The 21,882-nt window shown below is 34.3% G+C and overlaps 1 protein-coding gene across 1 annotated transcript in view; it reads left to right on the top strand.

Moving 5' to 3' along the window:
• The window catches only part of LOC134235373 (slit homolog 2 protein-like), a 46,194-nt gene that overhangs the window by 11,609 nt on the left and 12,703 nt on the right, over positions 1–21,882 (top strand). The window contains exons 5-20 of the mRNA XM_062717509.1: positions 8,880–8,951; positions 11,458–11,529; positions 11,822–11,893; positions 12,631–12,797; positions 13,407–13,551; positions 14,095–14,166; positions 14,756–14,827; positions 15,048–15,119; positions 16,731–16,802; positions 17,861–17,932; positions 18,129–18,292; positions 18,453–18,603; positions 19,649–19,723; positions 20,104–20,175; positions 20,728–20,799; positions 21,288–21,359. Of these exons, the coding sequence (XP_062573493.1) occupies positions 8,880–8,951; positions 11,458–11,529; positions 11,822–11,893; positions 12,631–12,797; positions 13,407–13,551; positions 14,095–14,166; positions 14,756–14,827; positions 15,048–15,119; positions 16,731–16,802; positions 17,861–17,932; positions 18,129–18,292; positions 18,453–18,603; positions 19,649–19,723; positions 20,104–20,175; positions 20,728–20,799; positions 21,288–21,359 (1,494 nt within the window). The remainder of the gene's footprint in view (positions 1–8,879; positions 8,952–11,457; positions 11,530–11,821; positions 11,894–12,630; positions 12,798–13,406; positions 13,552–14,094; positions 14,167–14,755; positions 14,828–15,047; positions 15,120–16,730; positions 16,803–17,860; positions 17,933–18,128; positions 18,293–18,452; positions 18,604–19,648; positions 19,724–20,103; positions 20,176–20,727; positions 20,800–21,287; positions 21,360–21,882) is intronic.

Consider the following 21,882-nt stretch of genomic DNA (forward strand, 5'->3'; position numbering starts at 1 on the left):
CTGATATTTCTTGTATTACCTCGATATTTCTTGTTTAACCCTGATATTTCTTGTATTACCTCGATATTTCTTGTATAACCCTGATATTTCTTGTATAACCCTGATATTTCTTGTATTACCTAGCTCTATCCCTTTTCTGGTGGCTGACCACACAAACAAGATCGTTCGCCTTCATGCTGTTTTTACAGTTTTTCTTTCATGCCTCCCTGACTGTTTCTCCTCCCCAAGCAGACTACATCTGTGTTTCATCTATTATTTTGACCTCTGTGGAAGAGGTCAGCTGAGGTGAGGGAGGTCCCCATCATATGTCTGGCAGGGGAAGCGCTATTAATACATCACACTTCAGACAGTGGACGGGGCCTTTATTGCAGGAACTGGTCTCCAGTCTTTAGATCCTTGTCATGAGCTCTGATTAGAGTCGTCAAGTTAACCCCTTCTCTCCCAGTGTCCTTCAGTCTGACCTTCCCTTCACTGATTTTCATTAAGATAGTATAGAGAGACATTTTATCAGCTAGGAGAATGGAAGCTCTAGGGATAGATGAAGGTTTATGTGTATTACAGTGTACTTATCAAATCTGACTACAAAATTCTACAAATAGGAAAAATACTCCACTATTAAATGTCAAATTCAAAATCTTTATCTTGATATTACTTTGTCACTTTAACACCTGACAGCTACTAATTTTACTGATTTTTTTTTCACACTTTTTGAATTATAATTTTGATTTGACATTAATTCCTGATTTTTATTATTTTAAACCCAAAGCCCATTTTATTAAGAGTCAGCATGGTGTAGACAAACATTAATGATCTTAGTGCATGTGATAATAAAAAGAATCCCTAACTGAACTCTCCTCAGTGCTATAGACACATGCAGATAATTCAATTAACCGGATCATTCCCTTAATCCACCAGAGAAACCCTATCTTAATCTATGGAATGAACTGTATTATCCTAAGTCCATCATCTATTAGTGAGCCCCCCTCTCCAACACACGGATCAGAGCCTCCTCTTATCTCCTGTGGTTATGCTGTAAATCTCTGAAGGAATGCTCAAGTGTTTCTTCTTTGGAAGCAGTCCGTAATTTTCATGTGAACATCGTATATTCCGTTATGGTCATCCCACAGCTGTCATTAAGCGAACTCTGATCACAATACTTGTGTTTTTTCAGTGGGTTCTTGAATGAGGGCTTGTTATTTTATTCTTTGACAAGGCCCTACTTTGTTTAGGCTATTGAACTTTTTTCCTATTTCTGATCTTTTTTTCTTGTTACATATTCATGATCTAAAAGTAATAATGGTGATTTCTGTGGCTTTTATTAAGGGGAACGTTCACGTCACAATACATCATAGGATGTATATAGCTAGAAATAATTTTCTTTGTAAAATCAAAGTTATGTACACTCCAAAGGATCTTTGCCTTCTAAATATATTAATGCTTCAGAAAAATAATAACCAACATTTGCTGAAAAGAAATGAAAATGAATTGAGTTGTTTGATTAAGATCAGAACAAATGAACAAGGAGATGGGATTGTCGGAATGTTTAGAACAAAGAGAAACAAAGAGATTTTTTGTTAGTTCATATGAAATTGGTATCTTTTTGCGGTTAGAAATCAACTTATTATGAGTCACATTTTGTAACAATTGTGGTAAAAGAGGTGCACTAGCTGTTTTTTCTTGTTTATTTTTTTGTATAATCAGAGGATGAATTGCCATTATATCTAAAGTTTCAGTAATAATGGGTTACTGATATATTTTGGGTAGGCAGTTCAACGTATTCAAAGAATTAGCCTAAGAAATTGGCTGCATTTTCTTATTTTTATATCTGATGCAAAATAATGTAGGGGACATCCATTAAATTAAAGTGACTTGCTAGTAAAGTGGGCTTAACACCTTATGGAATACCCTGTTATTATACTACTAATCTTTTTTCCTTTGTAATCCTTGCAATGCTGTTTTGAAGTTGAACAATTCTTTGTGATAGATCAGGTTCCAAAATTTGTATTAAATATGAGAAGCTATTTAGAGCATAATTTGGGTATACGGAATTAAAATAAACGGTGTCAAATATCTTTGTAATAAAATTAACCCCTTCACACTGAGAGCAGACAAAATGAGGGGGGTTGCACATAGTTCTGGTAATTTATTGGATATACACAGGACAGATAAGATAGTGTGTTAGCTATATAATTTGGATTATTAGGCAAGGGGTCTCCTGAGGCCCCCATCCAGGGCAAAGTTTTCTGATTCTAGAGATTTTGAAGGGTTAAAATAGGTCTACCAAAGCCCTGGTGGGGGCCCAGGGGGCGAAGGGGTCTGGATTCTAGAGATTTTGAAGGGGAAATGATGTTAAAAAATGGATCCGCCAAAAGGATTATAAGGGAACTCCTGCATATTTTCTGCTTTCTACTCTACTTGTAGGGTATTCCAGAGAAGTGAAATGATTAAATGTATTGCTTGACCCATATGGGTGTATTATGCAATAAAGATTATTATTATTATTTTAAAAAAAAAAGGACAAAAATTGACAAATATGTGGTAAAATATGAAAGGTTATTTAAGGTAACTTAAACATCTAGAGCTGCAAGTGCCAGAAAGTTTTTCTCTATATTTAGGAGCAGAAAAAAGAAATTCTGCATCCCTTCAATTTCTTCTTCATAACTTAGAAATTGCACAGTGGAGCTCAGCCATAATTAAGCCACCTGTGTAGGAACAACTGCTGTAACATAAACATTTACAATTTTGATTGTCTATATCAAATGTTTGAATGAAAACAGATTGTCTCTCAAAGTAGGACCTTGCTTTTAAAAGTGCAAGGAATCTGCATGTGATTTTTGAACCACACATGAAGGGATAAAAGTAAAGTTGCATGCACCTTTAATGTGCATTGAATTGTGGGGGAAATCTTGTAATATCATCTTCCAAAGTGATCTTTTAATTAAAATGGTTCAGTTTCAATCACATAAAATTCTAAAATGAAAAAAGTGAGATTATTAAAAGGGTGATGTGAAGAAAGGGGATAATTAACATTCAATTTTAAATAAATTTCTGAATTTTCTGTATTTTTTGATTGAAGGTGATTGACATTATAAGAATGAAGTAAATGTCTTTTAGGACAAATGTATTTGGGTAGAATTTGTTTGTTCTAAATGAAGTGTTGACTCGCTGTAGGTCTGGAGTAGCGGGGGGCAAATGTTTGCTGTGTTTAACTTTAAGGTTTTAATCAGGTGATAATTCTAGTATATTATGGCAAGACGACCGAACAAGAAGCAGTCACTGGGAAAAGCAATCACAAAAACGTATTTAGAAAGTACTTGCTATTTACAGTGTACCATACCCCCACTGAATTTCTTTTGTGCAGAAGAGATGAACTAATCGGGTAACAAGAAGAGCAAATATTAAAGGAAACTGACATCTCTGTGTACCTGATGTCATTGTTGTAATTAAGAGCGGGGGTATATACCCGAGCCGTGACATTTTTCCTCCTGTGACATGTTGTGCATTACGTGACTCCGTGGGGTACTAATTGTTTGTGTGTCGTAACACCCAGTGGAGAAGATTAGTCCCAACAATTGCTCAGTTTTTCGATGAGAGTGATAAACTTTGGTGAAAGAAACCCCCAAAAAGTGTAGATTTATTTGATCAGGGGAAAAGTGGGTCATATCTTCGAGCACCTGCAAATCTTTTTAATTACATTCTTTTCTCTGATCTCTTTCAGTTGTTTCAACAGGGCCTGAAAAGAATAGAACAAAACTTCCAATAATCACTGATTTGTGAGAAAACTATTCCAAACATTTCTTAATGTTTTTGCTGATACTGTTAGAAGAAGTAATTATATCTATTACATGCAGTGATTTGCAAACAATTAAAGAAAAAGAACTGCCAAAAGCTTTCAGACTGTATAATTCTCACAGCAATTTATTTGATGCTATAATGATTGACTCTCAGTCCATAGTCTGCATTATCATCCAGAGCTGATGGCACATAATGACCATCTTGACAGCTTAGTGAAAGGGAGGCCTTGTGTTTAAAAACAAATTTGTGTCCCACCCATGGTGTAATCCGGCCAGGGCCCCTCCCCCCAGGCACGGCCATCAGCGGACAGGAGAAATGTGACACCATTGTCAGCGTTATCAGTGATCAGCTAGGGACATTTATGTACCAGCTCATTAATCTACTTATAAGGATCAAGACTCAAGTGGCAAATTTTCTTCTCAGTGATTAATAAAAGCTAGCAGTTTGACAGTTTCTCAAAAAGGCAGCAGTTTTCCAGATTCTTAGAAATATTTTTGTTAAAATTTATACATTAATTTTCATAACGTAGAAAGTGTAAGTACAATGCACTTATGGGGCAGAAACAAAAATATGTAGGAAATGACCTGAGATGATTATAAAAAGAAAATTAATGCTGACTTATATTTTGATAAATGAGTCCCTTAAAAAGTTAATGAATGCATGCATCGTCACATGCATTTTTAGCTGGTCATATATTTTAACAGCTGTCCATGAATGAGTTTTTTTCTCATCAGTTAGGAATTTTTTAAGATGATTATGACAGCTATAGTGTGTGTTGGTGGAAATGAGCTTAAAATTTGACATTATAAAACCTGCATTGTGTCTACGTCTTAAGTGTGTACATCATCCTTATTTAGCAAGAAGACTAGCGTATCCCCCCTCCAATCCCTTAATTAGATGCACTGACATGGAGAGTATCAAGATGTCTTTTCATTCATCTGTCAAATTTTTTTCTTGAATGTGGTTTATGAGGAGATAAGTTTGGCTGGAGTGTCCTGTGCGGTTTTGTGGGTGAATGAATCGGGAGATGTATCGTGTGGTACATTACCGGTCCTAAACACACATACCTGTGTGAATTAATTGTCCAGATTCTTCACATTTGAGGGGGGACTAGAGATATCAGGTTCTGATCTCTGTCCTTTCAATGACTTTGTCTACATTTTAAGGAAAGGTCCTTTATAGGGGGAATAATTATATCTCTCTTTGGTGAAGTTCTTAGTTTGTAATACCAGTTGGACAAGTGACATTAGTTTTATTTCTTCCTCTCTCTCTCTCTCTCTCTCTCCTCTCAGACAAGCAGTAGTAGTTTTCTTTCTCCCCTCTCTCTTTCTCTTTTCTCTCTCTCAGCCAGACAAGCAACAGTAATTTTATGCCCCCTTTCTTTCTCTTGATTATAATTTTATTTTTAAGGTGAACACCCAGTTGACAAAAGATTTTGCTAGGGTCACTCATAAGAGATTGGCCCTCTGAAGCTGACAAATTTTTGGGGGGCCAGACTTGACCAGGGTTAGTAAGCATGTAAACAGTCAATTTCTGTAATTCCTGTCCGTGATTTATTGACAGGGGGAGGAATAACATTGGGAGCCATGGTCCTCTTAATGCTTGTAATGTTGTATCATATCATCATAATGGCCAAACACTACAAAGATATCGCTACTGTGGTCGGTAGAAACATGATTACCAACATTTGTACCTGGGTGACCGTTTCCCCATTAATCACCTCGCTAATGGTTTTAACACCTATCGGGGCCCATTTCTGGCGTAAGACTTTCTTCGTTTTACATGCATTGATAGACTCTGAGACAGATCTCATGTTACTTGTACAAACAACCCTATAGACATATGATAAAAGAGAATTAACATGATTAGTATAGGGATGATAATCTGGTTAGTCTACCCCTTACTCTGAATCTTCCTTAATTTAATATGCAACATTTTTTGGGAGAACAATATATTCAGGTTTTTATTCATTTTAACACCTTAAGTTTTCTACACTGATAGAAAGCATTACGATTCATGACTTGGAATTTAATGCACATGTTGACAATGAAGAATTAAGTGACAGTGCATACATTTCCTGATTTTGGTTTAAATGTAAAACAGGCTAATTTTGAGAGGTGTGAATCCATGTTATAAAGTTCTCTGTTATGAGACACCTTGGGTCATTTGGTGTGTGGTTTGTGGGTCGATGGGGAGGTGCATTTGACAATCACTAAACTCGAGGGCTTGACATTTACCTTTTCTACCATGTGCTAGAGATGACAAAATGCACTGTTTAAATTCCAGATCAATTTCATCGGTTTACCACCCAAACTCGATAGCCAAATTGATTTCAACTTATTGCTTATATCAGTCAAGTACGTACAGTTGCATGCAGAACTTGGTGCTATTTTGTAATTTGGTAAGATACAAGTAGATTGGTTTATGGTTGAGGACTTCTGGCAAAATATTAAGATACCCGATCCATTTTAATTTTTTAAAGGGCTGGCCATACATGGAGTCGTCTTCCATTAAGAGAAGATTAATTACGGGAATGTTTAATGTCAGGTTTTTTTTGGCTAAGAGCTGTAATAACATTCCATGTCGATGTTTGCAAGTCAGTTGACATCTCCATTCATGTCCGCTGACTTGAAAAAATGTAACATGCTCCCCAAGACTCATCGCGCGAGAATGTAAAAGGTCCCCTCTTCAATGTCAAGCCGAGAAAAGAAACACCCAGCGATATTGTCTCTCGTACACCCCGAGGAAATGCCCTTGTGTACGGACGATAATACATTATTCTTTAAAAGAAGTTAACTATGCTGAAAACAATCATCGCTATCTAAAAGCCATGCATTGTTAATTGAAGTTTAATCAGATCTAAAAGATCGCAAGATAAAATGATAACCATCATAGAAAAAAAAATTGTACTCTTCCCTGCTCTGTATTGGTGGTCAACCAATTTTATTCTCATCGGGAGAGAATATCAATGCTGATCAGAGGCAGGTGGAAAAAGAGACTTTGCCCATTTCAGGGTGATAGAAAAAGTGAAATCAGAAGTACAGGGTTTAGAACAGAAGAGATATTGTGCAGTAAGCTGATCAAAGCAACAGATCGCTTGACAGATAACCATTTAACACACTGAATCTTCGCTCATTTGATCTATTGGACTTATGAATGAAGACCTCTTTACAAAGTCATCAAATGAGAAAATTTCTCAGGCTGCCCGATAATATCTGCAATTAATGAAGAATGGTTAAAACACTTGTTCAAACACTTTGCTCATTTGTAATTACCCTAGCTCACTGTGTCAGGTGCTGGTTTAGCGTTAGTTTATGATAGATAATGGTAATGATATAGCTTCTGAAGGCATTCACTGTATCAACTTGGGAGTCGAATTCAAAGTTTGTAACTTGTTGGGATCTCTAAGACACACACTGTGTTAATTAATGTTAAATTGGGGAAAAAATCAGATAAAAACTAATTAGACTGTGTTCAATCAAGATTGTAGTCCAAGAAGATTCTTAAAGTCAAGTTTATGATGAAAGTCTTAGGACTTGATTTATTTTACACTAGCTAGACTGTTAGTGCATGTAAACTAAATCAATTTTAATGTTAAGGAGTTTGAGGTGCAATAAAAGTAGCATAAAAAAAGAAAAGATAGTAAAAAAAAAAGGTATGAAAATCATACTGGGTTGTTGCTGCAATTTTATTCTGGTAAAATGAGTTTGATGACATTTTTACTACTTTTTTCTTGGAGATCAGGATTTATGAGGAGGAAAAATTGATCATTGTTAGATTGTTTATTTATTGCAGGTTTAAAAGGTTTCTAAATTATATCATTTTCGTGGGCAGGCCAGCTAAGGAATCTCAAAGCAGGAGAATTAAAACTTCGCTGTGGATATAAAGGAAATTTTTTGTTTCTTGGTGAATAATACTCTAATTAAAATGCAAATGGCCAAATGTACCTCTGAACACAAAGTGTATATACGCATTGTATACAGAAATACTCTGCTTGAATGCTTGACCAAAACTTGAACTCGGATAAACCCAGCTATTGAATCGGGCATGTTTCTACCCTCAAAACAAACACAAGCAAACTCATTATAAAATGAGAAACACAAGAAATTCAAGATTTTATGATAAATTCGAGATAGGCTTGAACATGGAGCACCTTTCATCTCATCCAGTATGAGTTGAGCAGTGTAGTGATTTTTCTGTGAAGTTGGGGTATTTTTTGGTTAGGAATGACTGTAGCTAGGATACAGGACTCGAGAGCAAGCACCCAGGCCTTCCCACAAGTGTTTACTCGGGTTTACTTGCCGATTGCCGTTCAATGAACACGTCTCCAAAATCGGACATTTATTTTCATTTGATTTGTCTTTTTAAAGACCATATAAGCACCTCCGAAGAACTTTATCTACAAAATCAACCCTTCGAAAAAAAGTTGATGTCAGATTTTTCTTCTCTGTAATGTGTAGAGGGATATTGAGTTAGTTTTAAAATGCCCATTTGATTTTGTTGGACTTGAAATCAGTAAAATCTCGAGACTTTAAGAATGCGAAATATTTTTCAATTGACTTGTGAAAAAATGGGTTAAAATCTATTTTCTATTTATGCAGAAAATTGAGGTCATATTCTATAAATTGAGATGTTTAATGGATGAAAAAGGGGACCCCAACAAACACCTGTACAATTTCATTACTTAAGATCGTTAAAGGCTGATATTTTTGTGTATTGGGGCAATGCAGGTGTGACTTAGGTATATAGAGACATTATTAAGTTCAAAGTATACCCACTAATGTATGTGTGTTTTTGAAGAACATGATTTTCCAATTGTTATCAAATGTTACATCTGTATTAACTGAGAAAAACACCAACAAAGACTAGCTTGCTTCATGGGGTGGCCTGCAGTTCATTTGATACATTATGAAACAGGTGTGCTAATATGAGCAAATGTTTTTACATAAAATAAATGTTTTTGTGTCTTCCATATTTCCTAGTATATTACTTTAGCCTATCTCAATATTACAGAGAACTGTGGTTATTGTCTATGAAGCCATATGATTAATGCTAGTAGTATATATCGTTTTTCCTTTTTGTAGAGACCTGAGTTACAATAAGCTGAAAGTGATTGGAAAAAAGACCTTGTCGGGATCCACTGTGCTGCGTAATTTGTACGTATTTCATTACGGTCATTTGAATATACGCACAATCTGCAGGCTTGTCCTCTATTTTATGTGTATAACCCTTGCATATCTAGAGTTTAAACATAGACCCACATATTTGTATGGGAAAATTACCAATCATAACAAAATATTGGTAATATCGATAACATTTAAGCAGCAATAAAAATTATTTTGAAGTACAATTCTGTTAAAAATTGAAACTAGTTTCTTGATGACCCAGGGGACCTAGCATAATCATGTGGAGCATGCCATAATTATCAACATTCTATCATGATATCGTATTATGGTACCATCCTGGTTTTGAATTTTATATATATAGAATTTCATTGATTAATATTTTATGGTTATAATACATTTTAGACCAAGTGCATGTAACAATGCCTTGAAAGCAGGCAGGTGATTTAATAATTAGTTTAAGGAAATGAGATCATAATATGATGGTGATTCAGATCACATGTCTTCTGGGAAAAAAAAATAAAATCCGAATATGATAGAATGCTGTAATTTGTATAACTTGAATCACTCAGAAGCAATTCAATGAGACTTTTTTTTACAACATTTTTTGTTGAAGATGACACATTGCATGTTCATTAAAACCACACAATTATGATTATCATTAAAATCACTAAATTTCTAAATGCATGAACAGGATTTTTTTTAACTGTTAGAGTCAAGCAGCCCTTTTGTTTTGTTCACGTCTTAATGAATTTATAATCGTGCAACTCTTGTTTTTAACCAGAAAAAAAGTTTTTTTTAAAATGTGCAAATTTCAAACTGTTACAATTTAAACAAACCCATGAGAGAGACTTGTAATTCACACTAACATTAAGAAAACTGTACTGATAACTTAAAATTGACATTAAACTCTAAGCTTCAATTTCTGATACAATAAAAAATTTTAGAAGTACGTTGTATGCATGTTTTACCAGAAGATGAATCATCTAAATATGAAATACAATAGTGCAAATTACTCACTATATAACAGAACAAAAGTCTGCATATGAAAAAATACTAGTAACTTATGTATTCCTTTATGTCAATGGGTGTATTCCCTATCACCCCATTTAATCTTCAGAATATGGTAGTTAGCATTACATAATGCAAAAGAAGATAATGTATCTGATTCAGTAGATATTCTCAAACTGCAACAATATCATATCTGTCTGTAAGGCAGTGAGGTTCTGGCCTTGTTTAATATTCCATTGTGTATAAACCCTCAAGTTATCTGACAATCTGTTTGACAAATTTTCTAGACCAATTATTTTGTGAAGTGTTGACAATGGTGAAGTTTTTCCCAGCGGTGAATAAAAAGCTGTTTTCTCATCTTACGTGATCAGCTGGTTGAATAGAGTCATAATTTTTTGTCATATTTGCTTATGACACACAAACATTGGCTTGAAGAGGTATTCAGATTAAACTTATTTAAACACTTGTAATTGTAAACATTGCGATTGAAATATTTTTCCGACTCCCATATCAAGTCTGACTGGCATGCTTTGAATTTGTTTCTTTCCATTTTTTCCTCAAAATTGGACCAGACACCCCACCCCAAATTACAAAGTTTTATATTGAGTTTTCTTTTGTATATTCATTCAACTGCAAAGATTATTATGAACTTTGTGTCTAGAATAGCTGTGAGAAATCAAAGAATGTTTTCTTAAAGTGAAAAAACTTTTCCTCCCTGCATTGTCGGAACATGGAGTGTTCACGTAATATAATTTGTAAAGGTCTGAGTAAACTGAAAACGTTTCACAATGGGCATCTTGTTTGATAGTGCATATTTAGAAACCTCTTTAGGCCTAGTTTACATCATAAAATTTATTTTGTCAATGAAAATTTTAAAAAGTGGGTGAGGACACTTTATTCAATGTAAAAAAATTGGTGAATTGTTGGATTAGGAGGCCATGCATAAAGTGCACTTGGGTTATTGTGTGTATTTCTAACTCATTTTCTTTAGCAAATGCATAAAGTGCACTTGGGTTATTTGTATTCTTGAAAGTGGGTATGTGCCAGAAAATTAAATTCTAACTCATTTGGGGGGGGGAGCTATTCTAGCATATAGAGGAGAGAAGGGTTACAATTTATGGGAAATTTCTACACTCTTACAGTACTTTCAAAATCTGTTGGTATACCCTTTACTTTTATTGGCTTAAATCAAAATTGTACAGGCAAAAAAATCATTAACCTTGAAAATGCTTCTTCTAGGTACCTCATATTTTGAATAAGTTAACACCTGTTTGAAATCTTTTGTGAAAGACTTGTTAATATACATCTATTTATTAAGTCCCTCACCTTAATAAGGTCAATCATAATTTTTTAATATGGGCAAATCATGATATGCATACATATATGTTTAGCCCTAATTAATATAAAAACCATTTCTTCTCCCATTCTAACCAAAAAAAATGTCTTAGAGAAAGAAGATAAATATTGGGTAGGAATTTGATAGGGTATGTTATTGTTGAGATGAGACTAATGGGTGTTCTATTTCCAGACAACTGGACCACAACGAACTCGAGTGTGTATCAGAGACAGCGCTTAAACCACTTCACAACATGGAGATCTTGTAAGAAACACACACAGTTGTTGACAGTCTGTCAAATGTATATCTGACAGTGACTGAGGCAGATAATCTCTTTATTGCAATTGGAAAAAAAAGTGAAAATTTTCGGAGAGAAAAATAAATGCCTCGGGTTCAGAAGAAAAAAAATAGCAAATTTTTAAGTTAAAGTGAAAATGGTGAATGATGTTATCAGAGCATCCAGTCAATAAACTTTTTATGAGGGTAGAAAATAAATAAGCAACTGATTGCAATCGGTGATATTTTAATTGAGAAATCTTTTATTTTCGTTTTACAGGACCCTGAACTACAACAAGCTGACGTCCCTACCCAAGAACCTATTTGACAACATGAACAGTCTCCGGACACTGTAGGTGCCAGATTGCTCCCGCCCTGGTCAATGTTTTATAAAACAGAGATTAGGCCCAACTAGGCTAGCTTCTGAAGACCTGATAAAAAAATTTCCCAGATTCTTGATAAAATACTTGAGAGATTAAAGAATTCCCTGCATGTCTCGGCCTTAATGGAAGATAATTATTGTTGTACCAAGTCATCTCTTTCTTTCTGTCTGGGATGATAAATGAGCAGTTTGGGTTTTTTGGGAAAAGGAAATGTCCTCTTGTTGTAGAATGAAGGTTAAAGCCAACACATTTATTGTTAGAAATATCACCCTAATGCTAATATGTGTATGAGATTATGCAATTTCTATTCAGCAAAGGACATCATTGGTAGCTAGCTAGAATTCTTATTGTCAAAAATTGCAAAAGATTACCTACTGACCTCAATTCTTGACAAAAGTGCAACATAGTAATTTTGTCCTCTAAACATTTCAATCAAGTGTGCAAAGTAAAGGGTGGGGGTATCATCTCAAAAGATAATTTTTCAATTTTATATTTGATTAAAGAGGGAAGTTTATGACACAATTTTTGTAAATTTTAAAACTGTAGGAGAGGGATATTTGAAGATTATAATTAAAAAATATTATTTGAATGCAGAGGGAAGTTTGTGACACAACTTTTATGAATTTAAAATTGATTTAGAGGGATGTTTGAAATTTTTATAAATTCATTTCAAATCATGAAACAGTTTTTATGAATTAAATTGTAGGAGACTGATAGATAACAAGTTTGTATGTGACTGTCACTTGGCCTGGCTGTCCCAGTGGTTGAAGCAGAACCCCAGTCTGGGTCTGTACACAGAGTGCTCCGCCCCACCCAACCTACAGGACATAGAGGTAGACGAGGTCCATCCCTTCAGCTTCCAGTGTCCAGCAGGTGAGACAAACCAGTCTCTGTCTCTTAAAATCAAGAATTAAAACCTTCTACGATAAAGTTTTTTAAAGTTCAGGCACTACCAATTCCATAGAAATTGGCCAGATTAGACAACATTGCGGATTAGGCAATTACACATTTTCAACAATCCAATTTGCCGAAAGTTAACACCCTGTTTGGCAGGATTCTGGAATACACAATATCTCTATTAGATAAGCTTCACTGTACATGTATTGATGCAAAAAAAAGCTGTATGAAATCTTTAGGGCTTAAAGGGGGAGCATTTGTCTAGCATATTGACTTGACAGAAGTGTTGACTTAATTAAGGTGTGATACTGTTGAATTACATATTTTCGTGGGGTCAAATTTTCCAGGTTTAAAGAAAAAATCATTTTTTTTTAGGGATTTCATTTCGTGGTTGAAAAATGTTAACTAGTACATGTAATGCATATGAAATTTTACATTTTTGTGGTGGACATGAATTTATGTTTCTCTCCACAATTGGAAAAATATGAATTAATTTTTAGAATTAAAATAAAACCCCCAAGAAAATTTGTCATTTCACAGTAGTGTTGATTAATCTTTAATTTTCTATTATTTTTGGACACGAAGGTCAGGACACCACACAACACAGGGACAGGTGCTCCTCCGTGGCTTCCTGTCCCAAAAAGTGCCGCTGTAACAACGGGGTGGTGGACTGTCGCGGCGCCGGACTTACAGAGTTCCCCTCCTTATTTCCTGACGATGTCACTGAAATGTAAGTAGAATGTTGCATCATCAGCCAAGTTGTTAAGTACTGTAGATTGGCAATTAATCATGATGGTTTTAATTTCATTATGTTAGGGAATTGACATTTTTCCATGAAATTTAACCCATTTTTAATGCTATCTTTGCTTTTTAAATATGTTTAACTGGGTATATGAAATTAAAAATAAGTTCATGTAGCATATGAAATTAAAACCATTGCCATGGGTACTTTTTAAGAAATCGTGAAATTTTAACATCTTGGCATGAAAACGACTTACAGTATTTGTTTAAAAAATTGAGTTAAGTTGTAAAGTATTTGTTAATTTTTCCCCCCTGAAAACCCTTTCTTTTCTCATTAATATTCAGGTAATTCTTGTTGTCACTTTCAGTTAATTTTTCAGGGGAAAATTCAAAATTATACTGGCCTTTTCATTCACTTAATTTGTTGTGGGAAACCAAAAACCACAAGCCTGGTATTAAATTTCAGTGAAAATAATTCTCAGTGATTGAATATTTGTTATCTTCATTGCGTATAAAAAATTTGTTTTGACAGCCGCTTGGAGCAAAATCACATTGTTGTAGTCCCCTCCCGAGCCTTCGCCGATCTGAAGAAACTCCGGAGAATGTAAGTATAAGGTAGTGTAAACAAAGCTTAGCTATCTCTACGCCAAGTATAACAAGAAGAGGAGGTGTCAGACCCCCCTACCAAACATCCTCACCAACTGTTTTAGAGACCGCTAGATAAACCATACCTTGTCACAGGAAGAGGAAAACAATTAAAAAAGCATGATCAAAAAGATTAATCAATCTGCAATTTCCCCCCACATGCTGTTTTGGGGAGGATCAGATGACTTTGTGCGTGGGGTCTTGATGGAGGGGGTTGCTTCACCTGTTATTAATGTCATTCGTACTCCATATTTTGCAGCAGCTCACCACCTCTCCTTTTACTGCACAGATGTTTTTTGACCCTAGTTAAATGTCATGGCATACCTTTTTAGATGCTTTGTCACAATGTATTTAGAATTTCATAAATGGCACATGGAACAAATTAGGCTTGTTGATGGGTAAATTTATGCTATTGATGATCTCTGGGTGGACATTTTTTATGGTGAAAGAGTGCAAGAACAAAAATGGAGGTTGACAATTTCTATTATTGACATATTTTAAAAACAAAGACAAAACTGTACAGTATTTTTGACTTTTTCCCCTTGTAGAAATTTGAGCAACAACAAAATTGCAGAGATTGCCGCAGATGCTTTCAGTGGACTGACTTCACTTAATTCTCTGTGAGTATACCAATAATATTGATGAAAACAAAATTTTTTTTTTCTACTAGAGTTTCTCAAGTCAATTGTAGATTGCTTTCATCGGAAAATACTGTTGATCGTGTGAAATTTTCATGATACTTGACCTGATAATAGTCCCCAAGAAACAAAAAAATAATAAAGAGATGGGTTTACTTAGATAATTACTTGTAACCATAGGATGAATTTCTTGTTCACACAGGGTACTTTATGGGAACAAGATAAGCGACCTGCCTACTGGATTGCTCAAGGGCCTATCATCTCTACAATTACTGTAAGTACGCAGGCTCAAGGGCCTATCATCTCTACAATTACTGTAAGTACGCAGGCTCAAGGGCGTATCATCTCTACAATTACTGTAAGTACGAAAGGCTCAAGGGCTTATCATCTCTACAATTACTGTAAGTATGAAAGGCTCAAGGGCCTATCATCTCTACAATTACTGTAAGTACGCAGGCTCAAGGGCCTATCATCTCTACAATTACTGTAAGTATGAAAGGCTCAAGGGCCTATCATCTCTACAATTACTGTAAGTATGCAGGCTCAAGGGCCTATCATCTCTTCAATTACTGTAAGTATGAAGGCTCAATACCTATCATCTACAATTACTGTAAGTATGCAGGCTCAAAACCTATCATCTCTACAATTACTGTAAGTATGTAGGCTCAAAACCTATCATCTCTACAATTACTGTAAGTATGCAGGCTCAAGGGCCTATCATCTCTACAATTACTGTAAGTATGTAGGCTCAAAACCTATCATCTCTATAATTACTGTAAGTATGTAGGCTCAAAACCTATCATTTCTACAATTACTGTAAGTATGTAGGCTCAAAACAGCACTTTATTTCTTCAAGCCCTTTTCAAATTGGGGTTTTTTTTTTGGTGTATGTTGTGAAATTGAAAATGGTATCGACAGTGACATGGCTCTGGTGAGATAATCAGAATATTTTTTGTGCCGGTGATGATGACAAGTTTCTGGACTTGTCTTTTTGTGGTTGACATCATAATGCAACTGCAGACATTTAATTAACATATGAAGGTGACTTCATTCATTAACCCCCTGTAGAATTGTTGGTGAACTTTTTTTTGTAACCATGTGACAATGAGTCATTTTGTAATTAGTGGAAAACAATTAGTTTTAAGATGAACTTTTGAAACATTAAGATTAGTAAGAGGAAGTATAAATATAAGGATAATTATAAAGATTTTTATTTGTTGAAATTTTTTTAACAGGAAAAATTTAAATAAAAGATGACGAATCTTATTGTTTATGGTCGAGAAAATAATGTGTTTTATAACCTCCTTTAGAAAAATTATTAAAACCTTTAAAAAACTTAATGTGTTTTTGCTTTTAGTTATAGCTGAATAATTAAGTTTTACATTGAGAAGAAACATGTCTCTGTTGAAAATTTAATCAACTGTGCATTCAAAGAAATAAACTTAAATGCAGATCATCAAAGTTAGGATGTAAAGGAAGGATTTTCGTGAATACAACATTCTGTTTTAGATAGCCTGTTTGATGTTCCACAAACCTTCTCTGGGACACATCAAATTGATTGATATCCTACTGTTAGAGATATACCATTAGAAGATCTAGTATAGCAGTTAATTAGTCACATACTTTTAAACCTGGAATGAATTTGAAAAATTTAAATTATGCAGGGAAACTTTTAAAAGTGAGATGTTCCTGATTTAGGGCTTAATTAAATGACCTGCTTAGATATACTTGCTTTTGTAGATAAGAAAAAACTTTCACCTTGTTATTTGTACATTGTGAGAAGTTCTGCACGGAGCATTCATTAAATACCTATGTCATTTTTTTCCTACTCTCACCAGACTACAGAAATATTTCAATATTCTCAATCTCATTGCTCTCTTTTCAGCTTGCTAAATGCAAACCAGATAAAGTGTATACGAGTAGATGCATTCCAAGACCTCGCCAGTCTCAACCTTTTGTGAGTATCGCCCCGCCCCCTTTCTATATCACCGACCCATTCAGTGTGAAAAAACAAATTGATAGCGGATTAGGAGACGAAATTGATTAAAAAGTCCTTCATCTGAGTTTAGCAAAGGGCATAAGATAGTTATTTACGTAATGTTTACATTTGTTTAAGATGTAGTAGCTGATAGGGAGAGAAATGTGTGGCTTGGAACATTGTTGATAACATTCTGAATTTTAGACGTGTTAAAATTAACGAGTCTTTTCCACATAAATCTGTGCATTGTACGTGCACTGCTAGGTTGCATGTGCAGAAATCTGATTAGCAACTGCATAAAAGAAGGAGAAACTAAAGTAAAGATTTGAGTGACATTTGTGTTTAAGTCTTATTTTGTAAAGAGAGATTTTTATCTTGCTTGACATGCTATTGGCTGGTGTTTCAATTATAGGCTGCAGTTTAAGGTGTCTTGTTTGGTCATAGCTTTAAAATTTGATCATAATTTAAAAAAATGTTTGATTTATCCAATAAATGTGAAGTAAAGGTATTGATGGGATTTATATTTTATTATAACTACTTTAGTTCATAAGTGTAGTGTTGATATTTGAATTTTAAATAGTTTTTGTTCCATTTTGCAATATTAATGCAAATGATACTGTGATGTCACAGGAAAACCGAGAAGCCTTAATGAATTAAAACATGTACTTAATTTTTGAAAAGGTAATGTTGACTAAAATTATAATTGATTTTAAATAATGTGAAAAATTAACACAATGTAAACATGTTTTGCACATTTTTTTGAGCAGTTTCATGCTTTTATGGTAAAAACCTTAATATTTTCTTTTTTTAAAAGTTGGAAAATTCAAGAACATATAATTCAATTGTGAAGCTTGTGTTTATTGGCAAGACTTTAAATTTATGTGTAACAGTATTTACTTAGCATTAAGAATGTAATTTTCGGCTTTTAAGATATTGGTTTTAAGTTCTTATCTGCACATTTTAAGCTTTGAATTATCAGAATATGGATAAGAGTGCAAACATTTACCACTTTACATTTAAGTATTCTTTTTTAACAGGTCTCTCTACGACAATAAAATTCAGTCCTTAGCTAACGGAACATTTGCCCCACTGAAAAATATCAAGAATTTGTAAGTATATATTCACATTAAATATACATATAATCTGCATAGTGTCATAAGAAATAAATTAACCTGGTATTATCTCCAGGATCAGTTAATGCATTACACTGTCTTGACATTAAATATGTTATAATTGATATCTCCTATTTGTTTGATGAAGGCGAGAAGACGGCATTAATGAGATTTTTTTGTGGCTTTTCTTTAGGCACCTGGCCCGTAATCCATTTATCTGCGACTGTAACCTGCAGTGGCTGACAGAATATCTACATCAGAACCCAATAGAAACCAGTATCGCCCGCTGTGAGGCGCCGGGCCGAATGAAGCGCAAGAAGATCGCCACCGCTAGAGCCGGGAAGTTCAAGTGTAAAGGTATTCCCTGAATTTCTAGTGCTCTCACAAAGATATCACCTGCTTCTTGTGTTTATAAGACCGGAGGATGAGGATTATGTAAACCAGAATGGGGGGTTTGTTTTATCAGTTGCAGAATTCTGTATTATGTTCCATAAACACAGCCTCTTTGTTTTTCCAGGTTCAGAAATGCATAGAACGAAGAACGCAGGCCAGTGCATGATAGACATTGAGTGCCCCAAACAGTGTATCTGTCAAGGAACCGTGGTCGATTGTTCTGGTAGACAACTCATCAAAATACCAGAAAATATACCCATTTATACCACAGAATTGTAAGTTCATAGTACATCTCAACAAAATACCAGAGAATATACCCATTTATACCACAGAACTGTAAGTTCATAGCGCATCTCAACAAAATACCAGAGAATATACCCTTTTATACCACAGAATTGTAAGTTCATAGTACCTGTACATCTCACCAAAATACCAGATAATGTACCCATTTATACCACAGAATTGTAAGTTCACAGTACATTTCATCAAAATACCAGAGAATATATGTAGCATGCATTAATACCACTGAATTGTCAGTTCATTGTATCCATGTTTGAAACATTCTCATGAATGAGAGAAAAAAACCATAAATGGCATGAATTGGAAGCCCTATTTAACAAATTACATTGTTATGAACCACATCAAAATAAGAATGCCTTGTAGTAAAAATACCCCTGTCCCCCTTCCCCATTTGCTCATGAAGATTTTTATCCAGTAAAATATCCATCATTTTTTTTTGGACATACAGACTTCTTGCAGGAGTTTAGGATGGTAAAAGAAAGACATGAGATTTGCTTTTAACAAGTACAAGGTCAAAGAGAAATGTATCGGTTTGAACAAGGTGTGGGGCCAAGATTGACCTTTTAACATAATGAAATGACTATATTCATTGTAATACATGTATGCCCACCCATATTGAGAATTATAAAAGTACACAAAAGTTAGATCATCGATACATTTTTTCCTGCCCATTCATTCTTGCATGTAAGACCTCTGATTTCCGGGGCTGGTCGAGGTGAGCGATTCCGATTGTAGACATTACAGTAAATGTAGGAAGCTGATATGATCCATAACCCACCGATAACAAATAGTCACTTAATGCCAAATGTTATCTATGGAACTTCCTCTATAATTGATAATGGGTAGATCTGTAATTATTCATACTTTGCCAGATTTTTGTCACTGATTTGTATAATCCACGTAGTTTAGTTTATGAAAACAGAAGAATTTTTCGTAAAAAAAATTTCAATAATCTTGTCATGTGAATGTTTACAGAATATTAATTCGTTATTGTATTTTTTTGCTTTTTTATCTTTTCAGAAAACTTCAGAATAATCAAATTGATAAGCTCCAGGCAAATGGCTTATTCAGCAAACTTGTTAATCTACAAGTCTTGTAAGTAGAGTCAAATTGAAAAATTGTGAAAGTATTTTCTTTCCTGTTTAAATTCCCCTCTGTAAATGTACAAGCTCTGAGCAGCTAAAATAAATGGGATTAAATTCTGTCGAGCCTGTCTGAGAACCGATAAGATAGAAATTGACATATTATTTGATGTAATATTGCAAGCCAGAACTATCGGGAGATTTTGTTTGACTTTCATTTATTGTTCTTCACAGCAAGGGAAACGAAACATAATGCATTTATTGAAAACGGTGCTGACATAGTAGAACATTTCACCTAAAATTAGAGTGATCTATATGGCTTTTTAAGACTGTCTATATAAACTTTGGGAGAAAAGAGTTTTGTGGCAAAACAATTTATTTGTTGTCTTTCAGAGATCTGAGTAGTAATCGTCTTCAAGAGATAGAGGCCGGCACGTTTAATGGGGCAAAGAAGCTGATAGATGTGTACGTTCATTTTTTGTTTTTTCGTTTTTATATTTTTTTTGTTTAGCATATGTTTTATAGGCTTTTCATGAAAATCCTTCAAAGTAAATCTGTCACATATTTAATTGTTATTCTTACCTGGGTATGCATCAAAAAGATTATTTTAGTTTATGAAATCAATATATAGTACATGTATTTTTAATAAAGATTCTATGGTGAAATCCATTTGTGCTCTGTATTATCTAGTGGTTAATCAAATGAAGAGAAAAACAATGCTCATCTCTTTCAAAAAAAAAAATTGCTTGCCCTCTCCTGATTCAGAAGAAAAAAATATTGGAGTTGGTACTTTGGAAACTTTTTTAAAATTTAAAAACACTTGTGAATTTGATGTTAGAATAGTTATTAATGGGAGCAGAAAGCTTATAAAATGAATTTAAAAAAAAAAAGTTTTTGTAAAATTAGGAAAAGTTTTGATTCAGAGCATTTTTAGCCAGTTGGTCAGAAGAGGGCAAACAAACAATTTTTTCAAAGATGGTATCCAGTAATAATAAATTATTCTGAACCTTTTTACAGAGATTTTTCCAGTAACAGAATCGGGAAGCTCTCGGGAAAATCTCTTCGTGGTCTGGAAACCGTCAGAACCTTGTAAGTATTATCACTTCAACCTCAGAATGTAAACAAGTAGATTTACTTCAGAAGAAATTATCACATCTTGATGTACAAATTTTTTTCAATAAGCAAGTGAAAGCAAGGCAAAAAAAGATAGGATTTATGTCTGTATTTATGTATTATATAATTGAAGAAGTTCTTTTTCTACTGATAATCAATTTTCTAGATGAAATGCAAGTCATTTCTAAACATCTTTGCATAGAGATATATGCATGCGTTATAAAGGTACAGCCCTCTGGATAAAATTAAATAGATAATTTACAATTAGGATATTCCAAAACCATCAAAAAGAGTTATGCTTTCTGACTCAATGGAACAATTTACTAGAAAAATGATTTATAAAGGTGATATTTTTCTTGTAAGCATTGATAGAATTCCGACAGAACTTTTTTTTGTTACACTGTGAGAGACTGATTAACTATGTAATTGATTTGTGTACATCTGTTCAATGTCTGCTTTTTCAGGATTATCGAGAAAAACCGAATTACCTGTCTGAGCAACACAACATTGAACTCTCTCACAGAACTAAGGCAGCTGTAAGTATCAGCACACAGCAGTTAGGGGGAATTGGGGTTTTGGAGGGGTGTGGTGGGAGTCGAACTCTCTCACAGAACTTAGGCAGCTGTAATCGGCAATCTCACCCTTACTGCTGTAGCACACACTGGAATAAAGAACTCTCTCACAGAATAGGCAGCATCAGCACACAGCAGCAGGGGGGGAGCATACAAAAATTATCAACATCCTAATTCACTACCCATTTTGATCTGAAAGATCATTCATAACAGTATTTCCTTGTTGAGAAAAAAATTAGTGAAAATATCAATGAAAATGTGGTAGAACAAATTTCAACCTTGTAGAACAAAAAATCTCTAGTGTGTCTTATCTTTTAATTAACTTGCTCTCCTGGATTTCTTACAAACTCGCAGTGTGTAGCTCACTCCAGACTTTTATTTTGTCTTAAAGTATATATCTGATTGAAATTCCTGCAGTCACTAATTAGTAACTGCACCTGTTGGATTTTATTGCTTTAATGAGAATCAAAATCAGGTGGCAGTACAG

Source organism: Saccostrea cucullata, unplaced genomic scaffold, assembly GCF_032062105.1.
Source record: "Saccostrea cucullata isolate Sc308-1 unplaced genomic scaffold, CSIRO_AGI_Scuc_v1 ctg2368, whole genome shotgun sequence".
NCBI lineage: Eukaryota > Metazoa > Mollusca > Bivalvia > Ostreida > Ostreidae > Saccostrea > Saccostrea cuccullata.